General features: G+C 38.4%; 1 protein-coding gene across 1 annotated transcript; it reads left to right on the top strand.

Annotated features, from left to right (window-relative positions):
• Window positions 1-2,890: 2,890 nt before the first annotated feature.
• KLHL7 (kelch like family member 7) lies at window positions 2,891-24,356 on the top strand. The gene is made up of 11 exons (XM_007435878.4): window positions 2,891-3,146; window positions 6,401-6,503; window positions 7,636-7,729; window positions 8,085-8,209; window positions 8,931-9,106; window positions 13,450-13,624; window positions 15,835-15,977; window positions 18,631-18,871; window positions 20,201-20,402; window positions 20,764-20,861; window positions 22,155-24,356. Exons 1-11 carry the CDS (start codon window positions 3,027-3,029, stop codon window positions 22,436-22,438), a joined length of 1,761 nt encoding a protein of 586 aa, XP_007435940.1. The 5' UTR covers window positions 2,891-3,026; the 3' UTR covers window positions 22,439-24,356.
• The last annotated feature ends 111 nt before the right edge of the window (window positions 24,357-24,467 follow it).

The following is a 24,467-nucleotide window of genomic DNA, read 5'->3' on the forward strand; positions in this document are numbered from 1 at the left end:
ATGCCATGAAGGATGAGCTTCAGCAGTAGAAACATGCCCTAGCTCGTAACAGGGGAGGCAAAGTTTCCTTTCTAGAACAATCTATGTAATCCTTTGCATGTCTACATAGAAGTTAATTGAACTTAACAAAGTTTCCTTGTTGATGCTTTTTAAAATCTTAAATTAAAAAGAAATAGCGGAAAGAGATTAGATGATATTCAAAAGCTAGTGGTAGAAATACAGCAGAAGAGGGAAACCTGCCAGCCAGTGGCAGAGAAAACAAAGATATCACCACAGAAGGAAGGGGAAGATCCTGGTCTGGCAAGACAGTGGTACAGCTGGGATTTAGATTCAAGAGATCAGGCTGAGCTGCCACGAGAAGAGGGGAGACATCCAGGCATCTGCAAGAGGAACTGTGGTTTCTAAAAGGAGTCCAAGCTGCTCCCCCTTCCTTCCAGCTGTCTGTGTGGAAGCCAGATGCCCCAAATGACCACTGGGGGGGCGAGAGGTTGTTCCTGCAGCAGTCCACAGAGACCAATGGCACCTAGGGAGATCCCAGCCTTGACCATGTCATCAAGTACACTGCCAAGCCCCTTAGATCATTCATATGGCAATACTTGTGTCTGGAGAAGAGGAAAAATGCCATTTTAATATGAACTGCTACAGACAAATGTAAACTGTGTCTCCAATGGCTGAACAGAAGTGACTTGATGAGGACATGCCCTCTAAAAATGGTTGGCAAGGCATCTTTATGCCATGGTTAGTGTTCCACTCAAGGTCTCATTAATTAGGACTACTAAAAAAAACTGACATGCATTTATTTCAGTTATGCAGATAATTTGAATACAGATTTCCACAGCTCTATTTTTTTTTCAGTTAGAAAAAAGGGTAATTTAGTATGGTCACAGACCAGACAGGGATGATTTAGGATTCAAATATGATGAATCTCACTGGAATTCTTTGTGGCACAGAATTCCTTTAAAATCTATTTCAGCAAGTCATAAGCAATTAACCCTGAAGGCAATTCAGAGTTGGGTCTACACCATCGGTTTCAAACTCACAGTCTATGGACCGCAAACAGCCTGAAGACACTGCTCAACAAGGCCAGGTGCTGAAGGAAAGGATGCCATGGTGCATCTCCCAGGAACTTTAGGACTTGGTTGGTCAGATTGGACAGTCAGCTCTCTATGGCCTCTCATGACCATCAGTCTGGGGACCGCTACCCATTCTTACACTCAGTGGAGGACACTGCTTCGGAGATGGGACTTGGTTATCCAAGCAAGGGCAGGAGGGGAGGTGGGGCTTGGCTAGGAAAGGTAAGATGGCAGACTGGGGCTACCCAAAGAAAGGAAGGAAGAGGCAGCCAAGGAGGAGAGCTAGGTTTGGCCTCCTGCCCAAAGGTCTCTCTGCCATGTAAGGAGGGGGAAGAAAAAGAACAGCAGGAACTGAGCAGCTCTGGGAAGAATTTCCCAGATTATTGTATCTTAGATCAACCCTGTAATAAACAAAATATGGATGTTCTGGTTAATGAAAAATGCTGCCACCTAGGTTGCAAAGTGAAATAGCTCTTTCTCAGCTGTTTCACAGTAGTTTTTTTTTTAATTTAATAAATTTACATGTATGATTCATAGTATATTGCAATATTATTTTCTTCATGTTTGACTAGAGACTTTTGCATCAACGTTTTATAGGTTTTATGTTTCACCAATTAATTGTACCATATTTTAAAATTTCAATAACATTTATAAAACAAGAAAAAGAAAAACTTTCTTGTATTAAGGCCCTTGGGCTAAGGAACTATGCTGTGCTAAAATACGCACCATATAAATTGTAATATTTCAAGACTGAGTTGGTAAGATTGTAAGGTAATTGATATGTATTGCTGTCTTTGGTAGAAATATCCAAATAGCCTATTCTTTTGAAGGTGTTTGAAAAAATGGGAGGAAATCACTGAGAAATCTTTTGTAATGAATCCTGCTGTTTGTTTATTGTTCAACTTTCCTAAGTTATATAAATCAATGGAAGATAGAAAAGAGATTCAATTTTTGGATTTTTATCTGACAGATCTCTCACTGTAAAACACTGGAAAATTAAAGCACATTGTTCATTGGCCTAGTGATATTAAAAGGGTGGGAAATTGCTGCAACTGAAAATTCAAGCAAGCTTTGGAAAAACCCTACAATGAATGTAAATTTACTGAAATCTGTTCACCACTTCCTTTCTTTTCCTTTCCACCATATTAACACTTTTCCTAATAAATTGTGGACAGAAATGCTGCATATATGTGCTTAAAAAATATTTGCTTTTCTTCCTAAGATCCCAAATGCATTCAATTTTTCTTTTCCTTTTCTTCAGTTTTTCTTTGATGTCTCCAAAGAATTGTGGGGGGGGGGGGGAACCTACCTGAAATCTTGACAGAAAAGCAGATCGGGGTAAATATATAATACCGAGCTGGCTAAAATCTGTCTAATACACCTGCTTTTGTTCCAGTTAATTTTTGCTTAAATCCTTTTTTTAATGTAATTCTAAGCATGCTTACTGAAAGTAAATCGGATTGCGCGCACCATTACCAAAAAGAAAGGAAATATTTAACATCGACTCGCTAACATTGCCTTGCTGAGCTTCCAGACCCCTCTTCCTCCTCCACCTCCTCCTTTTTGTAAAGGTCTCAGGCTGTCCGTACACTAGTACGACGCGGCGGCGACGTGCGCCGGCTTATTCTTTGTTTACATCCCCCCTCCTTCCGACCCCTCGGAAGCCCTGTCTGCGAGGAGATTGGCTGAACGGGACGGCAGAGGTATCGCGATCTGCCTCCTGATTGGCCAGGGCGTCGGTACTGGCGGTGGAAGAGCGGCCGGGGGCGCGGCCTGGGTGGCTGCGCTGCCCGCCGAGTCTCTGTGCGGGGGTTGCTCCGCTCGGTCGCCTCCTAGGGTGAGGAAGCGATCATTGCTTAGCGCCGGTTCCTGCCTTAGCGTTGGTTGGGAAGTTCCCGTTTCCTTGACGGCGAGAAGAGGAGGCAGAAGGGGAAGGAGGAGAGGGAGCGGAGCATGGCGGCCTCGGTGTCAGAAAAAAGCAATAAGAAGAAAACAGAGAAGAAACTCGCTGCTCGAGAAGAAGCCAAATTGTTGGCCAGCTTCATGGGAGTCATGAATAGCATGAGGAAGCAAGTAAGGCGGAGGAAGGGAGGGAGGCCGGAGGCGGGGGTGGGTGAACTCTGGGCCTCCCGTAAAGAAACCTTGGCGGAGCCTGTCGCCCTGCGGTGTCCAGCAAAAACACGGGGGTGGGTGGGGGGTGGTGGGGGTCGGATCCCTGCTTGAAACCGAGGCACTAAATCTATGGCAGCACCGGCGGAGCCAAACGAGTCTCTTAGTTCGAGACTCTTTAGCGCAGCCCTCCTCAACGTACCCCCTTCCCAGTGTGGGGTGTCCCTAGAAAGGGGGAGTTGAACGCTTGCACCGGATTGAAGGGCTTGACTTGGCATTCTTTTGTTATTCTGCCAAGTCCTCGGTTAGTGTTCTTTCCGTATTGCAAACGAAGGCGAGGTGCCTGATGATGCCTGGCATAAAGCTGCTGGTGAGCTAGTGGCATTTGAACTGAGGGCACCTTGATCTGTCACTCAGCCTCTTAGGTTATTGTAGTTACTTGTTTCTTATACACAGGAATTGCAATACAGCTGATTTCTGATAGGCTAGAAGAATTGTGAACCATGGTGTGGTTGCATACTCCACTCCAAGCCATTGCATTCGTTGGTATGTGAGAAGATAGGTAAGGTATATTGGAAGAAAGTAAGGCAATTTGCACTTGTACTATCCTGCAGATAGTAATTATAGTCCAATGTTTCTCAATCTCAGCAACTTTCAGATGTGTGGACTTCAGCTCCCAGAATTCCCCAGGAGTTGAAGTCCACACATCTGAAAGTTGCTGAGATTGAGAAACACTGAGTTTATACTAAAGGTAAAAAATAGAGTGTATTCTTTCGGAACATATCCTTCCAGATACCTTAGTGTTCGGGTTATGGTAACATGCTCTACACAGGGCTGCCCTTGAGGAGCATTTGGAAGCTGCAGCTGGTCCAGAATGTAGTGGCATGGGCAATTTTTGGCATCTCTCAGTATGGTCTTATTACACTGCTGCTCCATGAGCTGTACTGGCTCCCAGCAGGCTTCCAGGTCCAATTCAAGTTACCGGTTAACACCTATAAAGCCCTACATAGCATAAGACCAGGCTGTTTGCAGGACTGCCTTTTCCCCATTGTTTCAGCCCACCCCACCAAGTCTAACAGGAGGACATGCTCCAGATCCCTTCTGTCAAACAATGCCATTTTTTTGGATCCTGGAATTGTGCCTTCTCCATGGCTGCACCTGCCTTGTGGAACAGCAACCCCCAGAGATCCAAATAGCCCCAGTCTTGTTAGACTTTTGTAAGTCTCTGAAGACCTGGCTATTTCCCCAGGTGTGTGGGATGGGAGGTTAGGTGACCTCTGTTGATTTTTTTTTCTTCCTAGAGTTTTTCCTGCATGTGCAGGGTCTGCTTTTTTTTTTGATCAACCGAATGTTGATCTGTTGGTTACACCAGGAATTGACCAACCGGCTTGTTACCCAAGCCTGACATCTGGGGCTGAGAGAGAGTGGCTGGCCCAAAGTCACCCAGATGGCTTTCATGCCTAAGGTGGGACTAGAACTCACCATCTCCTGGTTTCTAGCCTGGAGCCTTAACCACTAGACCAAGATGGCTTGGGGTTGTTGTTTTAACCAGAGCATCATGGATTATATGCTGTTATGGTGCTTTAATCTTCATATGCCACCCAGAGTTACTCTTGTGAGATGGGTGATTCTAAATACACAGAAATGCCATTTCCCATCAGAGGGATTATTAGTGAAATCTTAATTAGATCTTGTTTTGGAAAGCTGTGATTATAGCAACTATCGGCACTCTCTAGTAGTTTGGGATACCTTTATCTATCACCCTCTTTCCGGAATACAGGAAGATACAAAGTATCATTATGTATTTGGTGAGGATTAAATTAACATAAGACAATATAGAGTGAATGAAGAATACTTGTAGAATTCATGCATTATACATCTTTAAGTATGATTTTATAAAGCAATAGTTTGTAGTACTTTATAGTACTATTGCTCTTTTTACTACACTCTTTTGAGACTCTGCTATGGTAGTAATAATTTATGTTCTTACTAGATTAATTTGCCATTGAACTAGGTTAAGATATGAGAATCTTTTTGCTGTGCAATCTTGCTTAATAAATTCATACAAGTATCTGAGGGTTTTTTAATTCTGAGATAAAACCGGTATATATCTGAAATTTACTATGCTAATAACTGTAAATATGCATAATGTCAGTTATTAGACATTAACTTTATAGGAGATCTAAATGGAGACACTTGGAACATAGTGTTTTGTTCAATGTCACCTTTGTAATAGAGCAGAATACTACAGTGTTTAGTTCTAAATACCTAAACATGTTCAACAGTTGTAAATGAGACCATGATCTTTGGAACATAAATTAAAAGTCCTTTCAGGATTTTGACTTGTTTTAAAAGCTATTAAATAAAAATATTATTAACTGTATTTTTCTCTATTGTGGAAATGCTAATACATCGTCACAATTTTCAAGTTGTGTCCATTTAAATTTGGGAGAATGGCAGTTTTGTTAAGTATTGTTGCTAGGGTATGACGGTATAGTCCTATGGCTTTTACCAAAGTAAGTCCTATTGAAACTTTGAAATGATATATAGAGAATTTATCTGAGTGTTTGCCCAAAAAGTTTTACTTTTTGTCTAAAATATAATACAAAATCTCAGATGCTTTATGAACTTAAAATGAGTTTCATAGCAACTCTCGCAATTAACAGAAGAATTTCATGAAAAGTTTGTTTCCTTGTTTTGCTGTGCTTGAAGCTGTAAGAGTCCCAAAACTGTAATGTCGAATATTATTTTATCCTATTGAAGTGAATTTGGAATCTGAAAGTATATGAAATTCATTGTGTATTATATGAATATTGCTATTAAAATTTTTAAATGTGGGTTTTACATTTCAGTAAAGCCCATTAACATCAATGGGCTTGTAAATCATTAATGCATTAAATTGGTTTCAGTGGTTCTATTCTTAATCATAACTAAGGTTCTGGATCTATCCTACCATAGTACGGTAAGGTGATGTCGGCCAACATCCTGTTATGCTGCTAGAAAAGGCTGAATGAGCTCAGTGCTTTCAATACTCTCTCTGTGCAGTATCTCAGAACTGAGACTTTTTAAGGTATCTTTTATGTTATAATGCTTGCTTACTTCTTCACCTTATAGGTTTAGTTTAGTGAAGAAAATAAACATCTTCTACCAATTTCTATGAATATAAAAAATACTATATTTCTGTATCAAAACTTTGTGCTTTTTTTGTTCTGTTTTAGAAAACACTGTGTGACGTTATATTGATGGTCCAGGAAAGGAAGATTCCAGCTCATCGTGTTGTACTTGCTTCAGCTAGTCATTTTTTTAACTTGATGTTTACCAGTAAGTTTTTTTTCCAGTTCAGCTTTTATTAGTCTCTTAAAAATATCATTTTATTTATTCTCCAGATTTGCAAAAAAAGGGAAGAATTCTGTAAATAAAAATAGTCTAATTTTACTAATTAATAGATATAAACTATTTTTTCTTCATTGTCTTGAACCTATGTAGCTGGACTAGCAGTTTGCTTAAATGTAGTTCAATTGTGCCATATGAGCTGCTGAATTTTCTTTCCTATGGCTTCCTAAAAGCCTTTCTGAGATGCAGTTAGTGTAGAACAAGTCTTGCCACTATAGCTCCTACAGTCATAATTAGAGCATAACATTGATGCCTTCATTCTTCATTTTCCATGGGTAGTTTAAAACAGGCTTCCTCTTATCAATAGATCTCTTGCAAAAGTAATGTGTCTCCTCCCTGACAGCATGTTTCATGAGGAGAACATGAAACTAGCCCTGCTGGATCAAGCCTAGCATTCCATCTTACATGGTGGCTGGACCACAAGATGTATCTAAATAGACCACAAATAGGAGATCAAGTGTAAATCAGGACTTTGCCATTGTCACTTTGAGCAGCTGAGCTAATTTACTTCTGGCTCAGCTATGCTTCTTGAAGAATGGCAGCATTTCCACTTTGGAACTGAGAATGCTGTGTGGAGCTTGGGGGTGAGCAGTTGTCCTACTGGTGAGAACTTCTGCTTTACCCTGGTTTCTTGGCTTTCCTACAGTTGCTAAGCTGTTATTGTACCACAGTGTTCTCATAAATGTCCTAAGCTGAGAAAGGGAGAGTACATTTTGAAGCTTTGCAATTTCTTTCACTGTGACTAGCTTCCCACCCCCCGCCCCAAAACAAACTCAGTCAGGACAGGGTTTGGGGGTCTGGCTGGATGCAGTACTGCTTTTCAGTCCACTTAGCCAGAATTCTTGGTGGCTGTAGTTATGATAGATGTGGGCTGCTGTTAAATAGTGTTTGGGTGGGACAATAGTAGCTGGCAATGCCTAAAGAGACGTATAATGAGTGTTTCAGAACTGCATCTGATAAGGGCTCCCAAAAGAAACAAGGCTGCCCATTCACAAATCAGAGTAATAGCTCTTCAAGATTTTAAAATTAACTCTTGATAATATTATTTATCTAATTGCAGCAAATATGATTGAATCAAAGTCATTTGAAGTTGAATTAAAAGATGCCGAGCCAGATATTATTGAACAGCTGGTGGAATTTGCTTATACTGCAAGGTAGGTATATCATAATATCTGCTATTGCTAGTCAGCTACAAATACAAAACTAGAAAACTTTGTTTGTGAGATTAAATTGGGCATCCAACTACCAAATATTAGTATTAGTATATCTGTCTCTAATACAGAATGTTATTTTACAATGGTGCAAGAAATATTCACATTAATTTGATATAAAAACATAATACTACAGTTCTCTACATTTTTTAGCTGTTAAGGTTAGGAAAATGTCTTCGGGATGCTTTTTTAAATGCCATTTATAGAATTTAATATAGATATGTATGTGTGTCAGGGTTTATATGTATATATTCTTCTTAAAATGTTTACTTGTGGAAACATCATCATTTTTTTTCAGAATTTCTGTGAACAGCAACAATGTCCAATCGTTGTTGGATGCAGCAAATCAATATCAAATTGAGCCTGTGAAAAAAATGTGTGTAGATTTTTTAAAAGAGCAAGTTGATGCTTCAAATTGCCTTGGTAAGATATCTCCCTCCTGTTAAAGATATTCCAAGATTTCCAAAGCTTGAAATGAAGAATTTTGGCTGCTGTGTATTATATTTTAGGAATCACTTCTTTATAATAATTTAATATATAATTTGGTTAAGATTTGAAAATGCTATATGCATATTTCAAAACATTGAGGCATATAACAAAAGGGTTTCCTTAATAAGGAATAATTAGATTTCAGTTAAACTAAGTAGAACTGTTTTGTTCCGCAAAATTACCATTGAATTTTTTTTTTCTAAGATAATTGAAGTAAATACTGGAGAGCAGATTTTGAATTAGTGCTTTTTTCTAGTGGTTAGCCCATCATCATGATTCTATAGATTAAGGTACTTAATAAGATAGCAGTATTTTGGTTCTTGTTTTGTCAGGAACAAAAAGGAAATCTACAGTATTTTTTTGAGAATCAGTTTAGTGTAGTGGTTAAAGGCTAGAAACTGGGAGACTGTGATTTCTAGTCCTGTCTTAGGCACAAAGCCAGCTGGGTGATCTTGGCCCAGTCCCTCTCTCTCAGCCCTAGGAAGCAGGCAGTGGCAAACCACTTCCAAAATCTTGCCAAAAAAACTGCAGGAACTTGTCCAGGCAGTCACTAGGAGTCAACACTGACTCGAAGGCACAAAAATAACATATAGCATTTTTTATAAAACGTCTCACAAACATTGCACTTTTTCCTCTTTTTTCCACCTTGCATTAGGTATAAGTGTATTAGCAGAATGTCTTGACTGCCCAGAACTGAAGGCCACTGCAGATGACTTTATTCATCAGCACTTCACAGAGGTGTATAAGACAGATGAGTTTCTACAGCTAGATGTAAAACGTGTGACACATCTCCTCAACCAAGATACACTGACTGTAAGAGCAGAAGATCAGGTGAATGCCTATATATATATAATATATGTAGTGGCTGGATAGTGTGGTGGTTAGAGCACCGCCTTTTGACATGGGAGATGGGGGTTCAAATCCCGGCTGGTACCTACCTTATCAGTAGGGGTCCTTGGGCAAAGACCCCCCTAACTCTTCACTTGCCTACCTCGGATATGAGAGTGACAGGAACTAAGAGAGCCATGCCAGCTCAGATGTCACCTGGATTAACAAGGTCTGTGCCAGATGTTGGGGAATCAGGACAATCTGACAATAAGTGGACTACTGGAGCAAACTATACATGGATGAAACAAGAGAACCTGGAATTGATGGAATGCTACTGCAAGAGTAGACCTAGTAAGAGGGGATATATGAAATGTATGAGGGAACTACGGTTGGACAGAATACCTACATCCACATTAACTGAGAAACAGATAGTTACCTAACGCTTCAACATAGTGAAGAAAAAGCTGCTCTCACAACTTGAGATAGACCAACTATACATCCCGGACTCAAGAAGACCTAGAAGAACAACTGGATGTGCAGCTGACACCTGAAGCTGGAATGTCATTGCCACCCCCTCCATTACAGAGCACAGGCATAAGATCCTGGATAAACTAGCTACAATCAACCCTTGAGACGGAGTACCAAGAAGTACCATCAGATAGCATGCTAGAAGATGCCAATAGAACCCTCATAACAATCCTTACTACCACCATAACTCAAACCAATTAACTGGTATAAGCTACAGCTGCTATAATCCTGAAGATGCTTGGCTACATGATCAAGAAGAACAGCAGTACATTCCCCCCCCCCCATGAAAAATGAGGTTGGAGGCTAAGATAAAGGCAACTCAGAGAGAAGTTAGTCAGCTGGTGGAGCTACAGAAAGGTGTGGAGATTAAGGATAAGGCTCGGCTACTGAAAAAATACAAGGGCCTGACTCCATCTGAAACCCTAGAGAATGTTAAACAAAGGCTCATAGCACTGGCTACCAGGCTAAGGAGATACACTAGAGAAGCAGAGGCCAAGAAGATAAATGCCGTGTTCTCCAAAGAACCATCCAAGGTGTTCTCTCAACTGCAGTACAACAACACAGTAACAGCAGAGCCACCAACAGCAGAAACTAAACAGTATTGGAAGAACATATGGGAGAAAGAAAAGACACACAACACCAGTGCAAAGTGGATGCGGGACCTGAGAGCAGACCACAGCAATCTCCCAGAACAGGAACCAGTCACCATCACAGTAGCAGACATCCAGCAGCAGGTCAGGAACATGAAGAGCTGGACAGCGCCTGGCCCAGACATGATCCACACCTGCTGGCTAAAGAAACTAACAGCAGTGAACAAATGCTTGGCAGCACAGATGAACCAGCTGCTAGCAACAGGCTCCCACCCAAACTGGCTAACACAAGGAAGGACAGTACTAATCATGAAAGACCCCCACAAGGAAACAGCACTGTCCAACTACCAGCCAATAACCTGCCTCCCCGCAATGTGGAAAGCCCTATCAGGCATCATAGCCGCCAAGCTATAGGACCATATGGGCCAGAACATGAGCACAGCTCAAAAGGGCATTGGAAACAACTCCAGAGGCTCAAAACACCAGTTGCTCATAGATAGAGCAGTCTCCCAAGACTCAAGGTCTAGACAGACCAATTTGAGCAGAGTCTGGATTGACTACAGTGCCACACACACCAATGACTCAGTGCCACACACATGGATCTGTGAATGCCTGATGCTATACAAAGTCAACAGGACCCTAAAGACCTTCCTCAAGAACTCAGTGGGACTGTGGAAGACAACACTGGAAGACGACTCAAGACAGCTCACACAAGTGGCCATCAAGTACAGCATAGACCAAGGTGATGCACTGTCCCCACTGCTGTTCTGTATAAGCTTGACCCCCCTCAGCCAGATAATCACAAGGACTGGATATGGATACAAGTTCAAGAGTGGAGTTACCATCAGCCACCTCCTCTACATGGATGACATCAAGCTGTATGCTAAGAGTGAACAAGACATCGACTTGCTGATTCACCTGACATGGATTTATAGTGAGGATATTGGGATGTCATTCGGATTGGAGAAGTGTGGCCGGATGATAGTAAAGAGAGGGAAGTTAGTTTAGACTAATGGGGTGGCACTACCAACGGGCCACATAGCAGACATACAGCTACAAGTACCTTGGTATCCCACAGTCACATGGGAACCACAATGAAGAGGCAAGGAAGGCAGCAACATCCAAGTACCACCACCTAAGACAGGTCCTTAAGAACCAGCTCAATGGGAAGAACAAGATCCATGCCATCAACACATACACCCTGCCAGTCATCAGATACCCTGCCAGTATAGTGAACTGGCCAAAGGGGCACATGGAGGCTGTCAGTGCAAAGACCCGGAAACTCCTCAGATTGTACAGAGGTTTCCACTCCAAGCCGGAAGGAGGGTGGGCAGGGTCTGGTGAGTGTCAAAGCCACTGTCAGCAACGAAATCAAGACCATCCAGGAGTAAATCAGTAAGATGGCACCCAAAGATGAGCTGCTGAGAGAATACCTGAGGCAGTAGCAGACATGGGAGGATGTTCAAGCAGAAGAAGTGCCATGGCAAGACAAGACCCTGCTTGAGATGTACCATTGACAGATATCTGAGGTGGTTGACATTGGGAAATCCTAACAGTGTCTGGAAAGGGCTAGACTAAAAGTCAGCACTGAGGCACTGATCATAGCAGCACAAGAACAGGCACTAAGCACCAGATCTATAGCAGCAGGGGTCTACCACACTAGTCAGGACCCAAGGTGCAGATTGCAGAAAGAGGCCTCAGAGACAGTCCAACACATAGTGGCAGGGTGTAAGATGCAGGCAAGAACAGCATACACTGAACGGCACAACCAAGTAGCTGGCATTGTATACAGGAACATCTGCACAGCGTATGGGCTAGACCCCCCCCCCCAAGTCCAGATGGGAGATTCCACAGAAGGTTATGGAGAATATCAGGGCTAAGATCCTGTGGGACTTCCAGATCCAGATAGACAGGCAGATACTGGCCAATGAACCAGACATTGTGGTAGTAGACAAGGACCAGAAGACAGCGGTGGTGATAGATGTAGTGGTGCCAAGTGACAGCAACATCAGGAAGGAGTATGAGAAGCTGGAGAAGCACCAGGGCCTAAAGGAGAAATTAGAGAGGATGTGGAAAGTAAAGGCCAAAGTAGTCCCAGTAGTGGTAGGAACACTTGGAGTGGTGACTCCTAAGCTGGGAGAGTGGATCCAGCAGATCCCAGGAACAACATCAGAGCTCTCTGTCCAGAAGAGTGCAGTGCTAGGAACAGCTAAGATACTGCGCAGAACCCTCAAACTGCCAGGCCTCTGGTAGAGGACCCAAGATTGATGAAGACACATACCACCCATAGGGGTGAGAAGGGATTTTTTTTTTCTTAGAATTAATTTACTTTTAAGATATATAATCCATATTTAAGTATCAGGGAAATAGAAATGTTTCCTATGGATGTAAATAGCTGCATACAAATATATGTATGGGAACTTCCAAGCAAATTTCTGGATGTTTAAACCCTTCCTTTTCACTGAAATGCTATATACCTTCTCATGGTTGAAGGAATTTGTAGTACTATCTCCAAAGTGGTATGAACAACTGTAGCCTAAAGACAAACTAGGAGAACTCCAGTATGTTTTCAGGAGTGGTTGAATGTACATGAAATATCTGCAGGCATAGTAAATGTTTTTTCCAAGCTTATATTAAAAGTGCTAATAAGAGACAGCAGAGATTTAAGAATATGATTTTTAGCTGTTGATATATCTGATTATGACAATTACAGATCCACTTGTGTCAGAAAAAAAAATTAAGAACAGAACCAGTACCAAATTAATATCAAAAAATTTTAATAAAATTTAAAGTAACAACTTCTTCTGTTATTCCAAGCTCATCTACAGAAATATGTACATTGTTTAATAATAACAATTACAAAATACTTGGCTCAGGTAGGCTGTTGTAGCCACTGCTAGTTGATTCACAGTTCTGAAGTTCCATATGACTATAACAATTTTAGCAGTTAAGGTAGAACAGCTATTATTAATATGAAAATTTGCTTTCTGAGATTCTTTGCCAATTTTGAATGAAAAAAGGAACTCACCAATTGAGATTGACAAGTGGTAACAGAAAAAAAATGTCTCAAGTAATAGTAACTTCTTCTGTTGAAGGTCCAAACTTAAGTTTGGAGTTTGAAGTGGAGCTTCAAAGTTGCTTATTTTAAATAAGAATACTTCACCATTTCTAAAGTAGACTGCTGTGTTTATATGTCTAGTCATATATCTTTCCCTTCTTAATTTCCAGGTTTATGATGCTGCTGTCCGATGGCTAAAGTATGATGAGCCAAACCGTCAACCCTACATGGTTGACATCCTTGCTAAAGTCAGGTTTCCTTTAATTTCAAAGAATTTCCTTAGTAAAACTGTACAGGCAGAGCCACTTATACAGGATAACCCAGAGTGTCTCAAAATGGTTATAAGTAAGTTTATCATCTTGATGTGTTTTCAACATTCTAATACCAATTTCCTCTATGGACTGCTTATTTCACCAAATAACCCTATGAAAACCACACCTTCAAAAGAGCCAATTCTCTCCTTTGGCGGGGGTGGGCAAGAAACTAAGTGATTTTAAAATTCTCCCAGTTCCCCCTGCCCCACAAAAATGTTCTTAAACTTTAGTCCTACTTTCAGGGAAATCTGCTATATCACAGGCGATACCTTCCTTGAATTCCAAAAACATTTTTTAAGAAGTCCCACCCCTGGCTTGGACAAGGATGATTTGCAGTACACTGCATCTTCTAATCGCAGAACGAGTAATAGTCATTGCTGTGAATGTTTTTTTGATAGCAAGTTCCACTGAATGGAACTTCAAAGGAACTAAGTATTTTGCTCAGGGCTATCTGCACAAAGCATCTTACGAACCAGTTGTGCATTCTTGAAATGATTTAGCTAGGATTATCATAGTTTAGTTCAGTGCAGGTTGGAATAATTCAGTTGATTACATGTTGTTCTGCCTTTAAAAATTTCAACATCAGCTGGTTTAGGACATAGAAGCCAGACTGTTGATTCACTATGGTGAATCTATCTGCGGCATTAAAGTTCTTCACTGGGTTTCATTTTGGTTCTGGGCACAATTTGAGATTATCTTCTTGAATAACACAGGATTAGGCAATGTGAAATACTGCCTTAATCCTTACGGTTTCTCTTTTGTAGCAAGTGTCTTGCTTGTGAAATTCCCTCCATAGAATCCAGGTACAAATTTTAGATCCATGTGTTTGCCAATACTCCCTCATGCAGTTAGTACACCTCTCCTTCTCTTTGAAGACAAAATGGTCTGGTACTTTGGTGCTCTCTGTATGTTATATGTCACAAAGGACAGTAATGATCTTTCAGCTTTACAAGAATGACTGGAAAGGAAAAAAACAGTTGTGGCCTTGCTTCCTGGGAGCTCTGCACAAATTAAAACTACTGTTTATGTTCACGCACATTCCCAGTGACATGCAAGGGAGAGGAAATAAGCAGTGCTTCACAGAAGGAAGAAACTGATGTGGTCTTTTATTTGATGACCCTTGTATAAAAGGAAGAGATTACATATGTGCACAGAACATGTTTTATTCTTACAAACCTAATACTGTGTGTGAGAGAGTACTAGGATGGGCATGAATATGTTGCCTTGTAAGAAGGTTTCATGGCCACTACTGCACTACAGTGTAAGAATGATACTTGCTAAATACCTTTCCCTAAATTGCTACTCAGTGTACAGTAGGCAGAAGTGGAGAGGGTTATGTTTCCTCGCAAAACCAGTTTATTCCTTCACCTCTGTTTTCGAGAGCAGAATTACCTCACATCCATTTGTCAACTTCTGGTTCATCAATCTGGATGGCAGCCCTAGTGTATAAGAATTCTTTACCCAATTTAATAACTATTTTTTAGGAATAAAATACAGTTGGAAATATAAGAACATCTGTGAAAGTATCTCATATGTTAAACACTTCACAGGGTTAAGATAGAATTGCTAATGCTAATATCTATGCCAACATAGCCTCAGTGCTGACATGTCCTTCATCTGTAAATCTACAAGCCACCATCTGTGACCATAATGCAGATGAAGGCACCATCTAAAATGCATACTAACTAAATTATATAATAACTTTAGTTTTTTTTATGTGTTTCCATGAAATGAAACAAAATTGCATAGAAGATGCTCTCATCTGAATTGATAACATGGCAAAATAAAATACTAAAGAAGTGTGAAAAAGTTGGATTTATTGTAACATTTGAAAAATTACTGAAATCAAGAAGAATCTTGCTAAGATTTCCATCCTCTGTACACTGAAAATACTGTGCCCTTCTAAGAGGCAATTGGACACTGAATCTTTTCCCAACATTCCTGATGGCATTAATTTCATATCATCATTTGAAAGGCTTATTCCATAGCAAGTTACATCATCTGCATACACTTTACTTATGTTAGTAATATATGAAGGAATGCTGTGTCAGATTATTATGGCAATTCCCCTGGTTTTGATAGAGTTGATAAAATGTTTTGTAATATGTAGAAAACACTATTTTCTAATATTTTCTACACATTACAGAAGGTATACATAATACTTATTATGCCTTCTTATGCTGGAAATAAAGATGTAACTTTGAACTGTGTAGAATCAGGATTTTTTTCCTTTTGGTGTAGGTGGAATGAGATATCATCTACTTTCTCCAGAAGACAGAGAAGAATTGGTGGATGGTACCCGTCCAAGAAGGAAAAAGCATGATTACCGCATTGCCTTGTTTGGGGGATCCCAGCCACAGTCATGTCGATATTTTAATCCAAAGGTAATTCTGATCTTTCAGCATTTGTATGGATTGGGTGTACAATGTAAAAGTATATTTAATGTATAATCTTATATTGCTGCAGTTTGTGGCATTGATCTGTGTTATGGTTACTTTATTATTATTTTTATTTCAAGCAATACCTAGGTTACCTATACACCAAAGGAGTAAAAAGCTGGGGGATGTGCTTAAATGGCAGATGTTCGCTGTTACATAATCTCTTTTATATTGCACAAAACATAAATATTATTTTTCCTAAAATAGATCGGGACAGATTGGGCTCATAAGGAATGATGCATTGGGAGATTACAGTTTTCTAGAGTACCGCGCTATTTTGAGGTTGCTATAGCAATTTAACACTTTGTAATAACTTTTTGGGTTATTATTAGGAATATGTATCTTACATATTCATACTATGCATTTCAATCAAAAAGTATATGAGCAGTATTAAAGGCAAAATTTTGGGTCATGTTGAAAGTCATATGGGAGCCCGAAAGAGAATATTCTCCAAGCCCAGTTAATTCCTTTGTGATGATCCATTTGGGTCAGGGAGTTCTGTTCTTGAAAAAATCAGGATCCACTCCCCATCTTCTTTCTAACTGCAAATAGCATTTTCATGATAAAAATCCTGCAGGAGAGAGTGATTCAGCAACGTCCACCATGGCTCTAATCCAGAGGTTGGCTACTTGGCCTTATATGCCACATGCAACTCCTAGCATCACATTTGGAGCTTCCAGAACCCCAAAGAATGGTCAGGGCCAAATTCTTGCTGAGGCTTAAAACACACCTCAAAACAGCCGGAAACAAAACATTGGACCAAATGTTCTCATTTTGAGGGAATTTTTATGGGATAGCTCTTCCCAAACCCTGCATGCAATTTTTTTAGCTCTGCCAACTCTGTTGTAGTTACCATATAATTTACCCATAGTTTTTGTGGCCCCAAGCAGGGCACAAAGAGAAGAAAGTGTGACCTCCAAAAGAGATTGCCATCCCAGTTCTAGTTCTACATGTTATTAGTACTGAGAATGCATGAAAAAGAAACAGTTACACCTTTGAAGTACTTAAATCAGGTTTGTTTATCTGTAGATATGATTTTCAGTTGTTCTGAGATTTAGTATTTTTATGCAGTACAGAAATGTGGTTGTTAATGGTGATTGTCACACCTGCCTACATCTTCCTGCTTTTAATAAACTTTCTACACACTGTTGAGATGGCAGAATGACAGTTATATTATTTGCAGTGTTCCAAAGGGCAATACATTTTTTTCAGTAATCCAAATAATGCCTACTTGCAGGGCTTCACTTATTTATTTATAATACTTCTGGGACATGTTAAAAAGATTTCTTATTCCCTGAAGCTCACAGTAAAGATTGTAATAATTTAAATGCTCTCTATAGATAAATGCCAGGTCAGTTCTATTTATATTTTAAAATAGACCTTATGTGTATATTTATGTGTATATTTAATATACACATAGAATATAAATCATTCTACATCCATATTCCAGGGATCTAGAATGGGCTCATTCGGTTCAGATGTGCTTTTGATTTATAACCTTTTCTTCCTGACTCAGCAGGTGGTATGCATTGAGATCTTCTTCCTATGTGAAATCATTATTGTCCTTTTGTTACCTTGCTATTGCATTTGACTGCTTCTTTCAGACACATGGCTCTAGAAAGTGCAGCTTTATTTTATGCATTTCTCATTAATTTCAATTGGGTGTGCTTGGGCAGTTCTCTTGATTGCTGAAATTCATTATGTCTATGAGTTTAAGTATCTCTTAGCAGTGCCCAAAATACCTATAGCTCTAATTTATTAGATTTAATAAATCAGAATAGATTATATATCATTTGTGGTTTAGAAACTGAATTTTTGGTTGTCATGCCAACAGGTTCTTGCAGGTTTATCTAATTATAATTCTTAAGAAATATTCTTATTACTGTATTATACTGTCTCCTTTGGTATTATGCAGTTTATTTTTAGTGTTTTTATCTACTCTGATCCACTGTCTGAAAAAACACATAACAATTAATAATACAATTGGGACCAGAGGTTTCTCAGATTTTCAGTCACTTGCTTTTGTCCTCTGTTTACCTCCACAAATAATTGTTATTGTTGCTCAAAACTGAAAGAAGACTTCAGACTAACACAATAATAATATTCATTGCTGAGAGTGTTTTGCTGGAGTACTTACATAATAAATAATAGCTACATATTGAATTCTTCCAACCATGATAAAGGCTGTAAAAATGGCTAGATCTAGTTTCCATAAGCTTATGATCTGTTCAGAATTTAAAGCAATCAAAATGAAATGTGTGTCAATTTCATATCTCTGTGCTCCCATTTCTCCTCCAACATAAATTAAAATTATATCAAAGCATTGCCCATTTTCAGAATACAATCATACACATGTAATCCATCGGCTGGTTTAAAAGGTCACGTATTACCTTGAGGCAGTAAATGTTTCTCACCTTAATATAGCTTTTGGGTGGGGGATGAGGTTCTAACATGAACAGAAACATGCATGTTACCCCCAAATCCTTGATAAAAGGTGGAATAAAAATAAAATATTAATGGTCTCAAAACTTTTAAGACTTTTTTTTCAGAAGGGCATAGCTGAAAATATTCTACATAGCCTTGATTTATTTTTATACAGGATTACAGCTGGACAGACATCCGATGTCCCTTTGAAAAGCGGAGGGATGCAGCTTGTGTTTTCTGGGACAATGTAGTCTATATTTTGGGTGGTTCCCAGCTCTTCCCTATAAAACGAATGGACTGCTACAACGTTGTCAAAGACAGCTGGTACTCCAAATTGGGTCCTCCGACCCCTCGCGATAGCCTTGCAGCCTGTGCAGCAGAGGGTAAAATTTACACATCTGGTGGTTCAGAAGTAGGTAAGACACATTTACGGACATGGCTGGGGGAACTTTAAAAGAAAAGCTACATTTGGTACTGTATTGTTGCAGAATATTTTTTTTAAAAGAAATAGATTACAGTAAGGATAATTGTGTCGGTTTCGATCCCGCATGATAACAACAGTAGGACTATGTGCATTAATTAAGCAACTTTCCTCTATAAAGTTTTTATAAAAAAAAAAAGATAAAGTTATTATTAAAAAAAATTAACTTTCCTCTAATGGAATTGAAGGTTTCACAACTTGGGTTATTTTCTATACATACATACATATATTATTTTACTTACATGGGAATAAATTTTACTCAACTTATTGGGTTCACTGGACCTTTATAGGACTATGCCATTGGTTTTATTAATGTGTTGACAAACATGTGAAATAGAGCTCTTTTTTTTTTTTTTTGCAAAGCTTTTTGATGATTTTCCCAATTAAATTTTTAGAACCTTTTCCTCATACGTGTGTGTATACCTGTGTGTGTGTGTGTGTGTGTGTGTGTATTTGTCTAAACACAGAAGCAAAAATACTTTGCTTTGAATTTAAATTTCTGTCTTGTTACTCATGGTAATAAATTAGGCTTCATCTATCACAGGATACATACCCAGATTCCCAGCAGCATTATGTTATAGGCAGTCAAATAATTTGTTTTAATTCTTTCCTGGGCTTCTGCTTTAGGAGCAGCATGTAATTCCATGCACTGCTCCACTGTACAGGTCGTCCCCAGGTTAAGAATGCCTGGGTTACAGACAATCCATAGTTAAGAATGGAGCCTACTGCAGCAAAATATGAGTTAAATACACAATGGTTTGAGTTCATTATGCGATACTACTAATACAGTACTATACAATAATACTGTTCCAGCTTACATGGAAATCTGACTTAAGGACAGACCTTAGGAACTGAAGGGAGGGCATGCATATCTTATTTCACGAGTTTCCTCTGTACTAGCGTGGCAAAAAGATTCTCAGATTTTATTCACATTAAAACAGACACACAAACCAGTATTTTCTCATTTGTTCTGTCTGTACCTCTACTGAGAATTCCAATAGAAAAAAGTGGCTTTTTTCTTCCATTAATTAGATGCTGTTATCAATAGAACTGTTATCAATAGAATAATTTGATTTGGTGCTGAGAAATGAAGAGGGAGATGTCAAGTGAACATTCCCTGGAAATGGTGTGTCAAAATTTGGGCACCTCCACTGAGAGTTTATTGTCTGTGTTATTTGCCTACTAAGAATATTGTGAGATTATCTTAACAGACAGATCATCCGATTGCCTAAGTGACTGTACTTGTCTGTTTGTTTGCTTAAAGGAAATTCTGCTTTATATTTATTTGAATGCTATGATACAAGAACAGAAAGTTGGCACACAAAGCCCAGTATGCTGACTCAGCGGTGTAGTCATGGGATGGTAGAAGCAAATGGCCTGATTTATGTATGCGGAGGAAGTTTGGGGAACAATGTTTCTGGAAGAGTCTTGAACTCCTGTGAAGTTTATGACCCAGCAACAGAAACGTATGTACTGACTTCATTCCCTGTCAAAAACCTATATTGGGGGGGAGGGGGGGAGGGTTGGGTTTCTTCACATTGTGAAACTGCAGAAAAGTTTGATTTCTAAATTGTGCACCCCACCCCACCCTTCAAAAAACTGAAACTACTCTGTTCTTGTTCAGCGAGGAAAATGTAAAATAGCTACCCAAGAAGTGCGTCAACTTAGAACTGCACTCCGTTTTAAGTGGAGCAGCACCTCACCTGCCATGCTTTTTGAGATAACAGAACCAGCTAACTATAACTTTCCTTTTTTAACTCTAGCACTTGATCATATTTAATGAAAAGGAAAATATGGTATGACATTGTGTATTTTAAATATTTGCAGGTGGACTGAGCTGTGTCCAATGCTTGAAGCCCGAAAGAACCATGGGTTGGTGTTTGTGAAAGATAAAATATTTGCTGTGGGGGGGCAAAATGGCTTAGGTACGTATTAATAATTTCTTTTACCTAACTGCCATGAGGCTATATGGACTGTCGCAGTATTGAAATAAAGTAAAAGAAAGAAAAAAACCCTAAGACCTGTTGTCTGAAAGATAGACACCAACACTGTTGGTGCTTGCAGCATGTGAAAATGTATCAGCTTTGTAGGGCTGTCACAGTATTTTAGGCAGATTGGTATAAATGGGGGGTTGCTTGCATAATGGTGAAACGTTTTAAGCACCTGCAGGCTTGAATGGAACAGAACGGAGTTGAGTCAACCCTCCCCCCATTCTGACTCACCAGAAACAGGAACTCTAAAGTGCCCTTTCATATTACCCCTGAGCCTCCTCCATATTAATTGTACATCAAAACTTCAAAACTTTTCAGAAAGGACAAAAGCTATATGCCCCCACATGTTAATATAGGATATCATGTAATATAAATAAAAAGTAGATGCTAGTGACAAAATAGTGATCAAAACATTTCCTTATAAATATCTGTAGCTATATTCTGATCATAATATTCATAACAAATTAACAAATTCCAGTTTTGTTTTGTTTTTTACATTCCCAACCTTCCTTAAATCAGATCTTTGTTATAGAAATGTGTAGTCATTAATCTGCATGTTTTGTGATACCCGTTTTTTAACGTAACTTTATATCCCCAATATATCCTGTAAATAGTCTTTTAAGTTGCAGTTCTATACATATTTATTTGGCGGTCTGATAAAATTTGTGGAACTTAATTAACAAACATAGATAGTATAATTTCAATAATTTTGTGGCTTTATGATTGCATTTTAACACCCCCCCACCGCTTATGGAAGTTTTGTGTTCATAATGAAGCATGAAGCATAGCTCAGACATAAGTCTATCATTATTCCTTTTACTTAATTTTAAAGAAATTATAGAATTTTAAAATGAGGTTCCCTTACAGCATTAAACATTTAAGATTTTAAGGCTGCATGCTCCCATTTCTTAGAAGTAAGTTCTATTAAATTCTGTGAAGACATATTCAAGATATTAAATTAAGAGAAATTATTATTTCACAATAATTATTCCATCAACTTTATACAGTTCAAATGTTACTTTTCACCTCTAGGGCCTATATATTTTTACATAATATTTCTGTAGTTGACTAAATGTTGCTTATTTATTTAAAGCACTCAAGTAGCTTATAATTTAGTATGTTGGTAAAGTATTTTTAATTTTTTGGAAAAAAGATTTAATCCTAAAATGAATTATTATGGCAAACTTATATTTGCTTAATACTTTTTTTTCCCCCTTCTTTATAAAGGTGGCTTAGACAATGTGGAATACTATGACATTAAGATGAATGAATGGAAGATGGTTTCTCCAATGCCATGGAAAGGTGTAACAGTAAAATGTGCTGCTGTGGGTTCCATAGTTTATGTTCTGGCTGGATTTCAGGGTGTAGGTCGCTTGGGGCACATCCTTGAATATAACACTGAAACTGACAAATGGATAGCCAACCCTAAAGTTCGTGCTTTCCCGGTGACCAGCTGTTTAATCTGTGTAGTTGATACTTGTGGAGCAAATGAGGAGACATTAGAAACTTGAAGACTTTAGGATTATCACAAAGTACTGTTGAAAGAAAGAAATTGCTACTTGTAATGTTCTACATTTTAGTTTTGTCTCGTCAGTCCGTACTATGGAAACATTGGAATGCAATTCTCCATTTTTATTTCAGCTGTTTGCATAATGTGGGTTTGCTCATTCAAGTGCTGTTATTCAATTACCCTTCTATGCACTGGAACTATTTCAAGTGTCTCCAAACCAAGATTGAAGACAAATGAAAATGTCTGAAGATACACAAATGCAATTTTCCAAAAACAAACCTGTCTAATGCACATTGCAAATTATTTCAAGAATAACTTCCTGAATAATCTTCATTTTTCATTTAAAACTCTGAAATTCTTCAGGTAGGAAAGGTCCTGAAACAAACTATTAATGGTTATTAATGCTGCATGTTTGCTTGAACCAGTGTTCTGGAAAGATACCTTCTGGATTACTTCCATGCCACCTCATCACAGAACTCAAGTTCTGTAGTTTTGTGTCCCAATGTTGAAATAGTTAAATTAATTCCAATTCTATTAATCTTCTCTCTATACTTAGCTGACTCCAGTAACAGAGGATATCTGTACATGAGCATTCTCTCTTTTTTAATGCTTGTATCATATAACTAAAATGGTGTCTAGCAATAGGCAAATAATTTCCTGGACAGACATTCTTAATTCCATCTGTACAGTACTTTATTCTTTCTAGTACAGTTCTAGTATATCCTTTCAACCACACACATAGGACCTGGTGCTTTTGCTAAGTGCATCTACTTTCTGAAATATTACAAGTATAAACAAGACTATGCAGTAAATTTCTTTTTCTATTTGCAAGGGGGTATTGGAGAACTTAAGAATGAAAACAAGCTTGTCCTTTAGATGCATACTAGAATTTTGGCACATATGGGAAAGGTATGCGTGTGGACAAGGATACTTCAATGGAAAAAGTTAGACATGTCTTTGGCAATTTCCGTTCTTCAAGTTTTGTCCTGAACTGCAATCCATTTTATTTTGTATTTTGTATTTTAATTGAAATCTATGCTATTTAAATCTGCATAGCTCTGATCTGATTTCCTTTCCTTGACTGACATAAAAATTCATACTCGTTTCTTACATGTCAAATATAATATTGCAGTGGACGTTTCAAAACTATAATGTATGTGTACTTTAAAAGTATTTATAAACTTGCATGTGAGAAAGTGAACGATAGCACTTATGTATAAAACATTTTGGGGTATAAACATACATTGTTTTGTCTAATTTTTCTCTACATATTTTAATCCTTTGCAGTCTTGAGAGAGGGAGATACTAATTTCTTCTAGGTTGAAACATTCTGTATTGATTAAGGTATACTTTTGTGTAACTTTTAGTATTGGCTTTTTGTCATGAAAACCTGGACTTAGTATTTTAAACAGCTCTATGTATGCTTGCAAAGAGGGATACAAATTTAACTTCTTAAGGACTCTTTTATGTTGGGTTTTAAAACAAATTCTGAAGCACACTGACATGCATTTTTTTCTTGAATTAACAGATTAGTGAAGAATAAAATAGAATATCAATAATAGATTTAATTCTTACCTATTAAAGCAATGAAAATGCAATAAGGAACTTACCCAACTCATTAACAAATAGGGTTCCTTTATTGTGTATCTTCAAACAAGGACAGTTTCATAAAAACAGTATAAATTAATACAACTTGTATTGTTTTCCATAGGTTTATACTTCTCCATGTTATTTATCTAGGCAGAATGTGACAAATCTATTTCACTGTGAGGTCTTAGTATATGAACATTAGGTGCAAAAAGTTTTGATTGTTTTTGTGTACTGGTGGGTATCTATTGAAAAATCTTGTATACTGAATAATTTTGTTATGTATCAAAATTTTGGAAGTGAAGCAAATACCTCAATGAGGCTTTGTGGGTCAGTGAATTTTATTAAATATTTGTTCTTAAAGTTGTGGTGTTTTTATTTAATATTCCTCATATCAGCAGTCCAAGCAATCTTGCATGGAAGATTGGCTTTATCCCATTAAA

The sequence above is a fragment of the Python bivittatus genome, unplaced genomic scaffold (assembly GCF_059951505.1).
Source record: "Python bivittatus isolate LINGU-HERP-01145 unplaced genomic scaffold, Pbiv_v1 ctg000610_np1212, whole genome shotgun sequence".
Lineage (NCBI taxonomy): Eukaryota > Metazoa > Chordata > Lepidosauria > Squamata > Pythonidae > Python > Python bivittatus.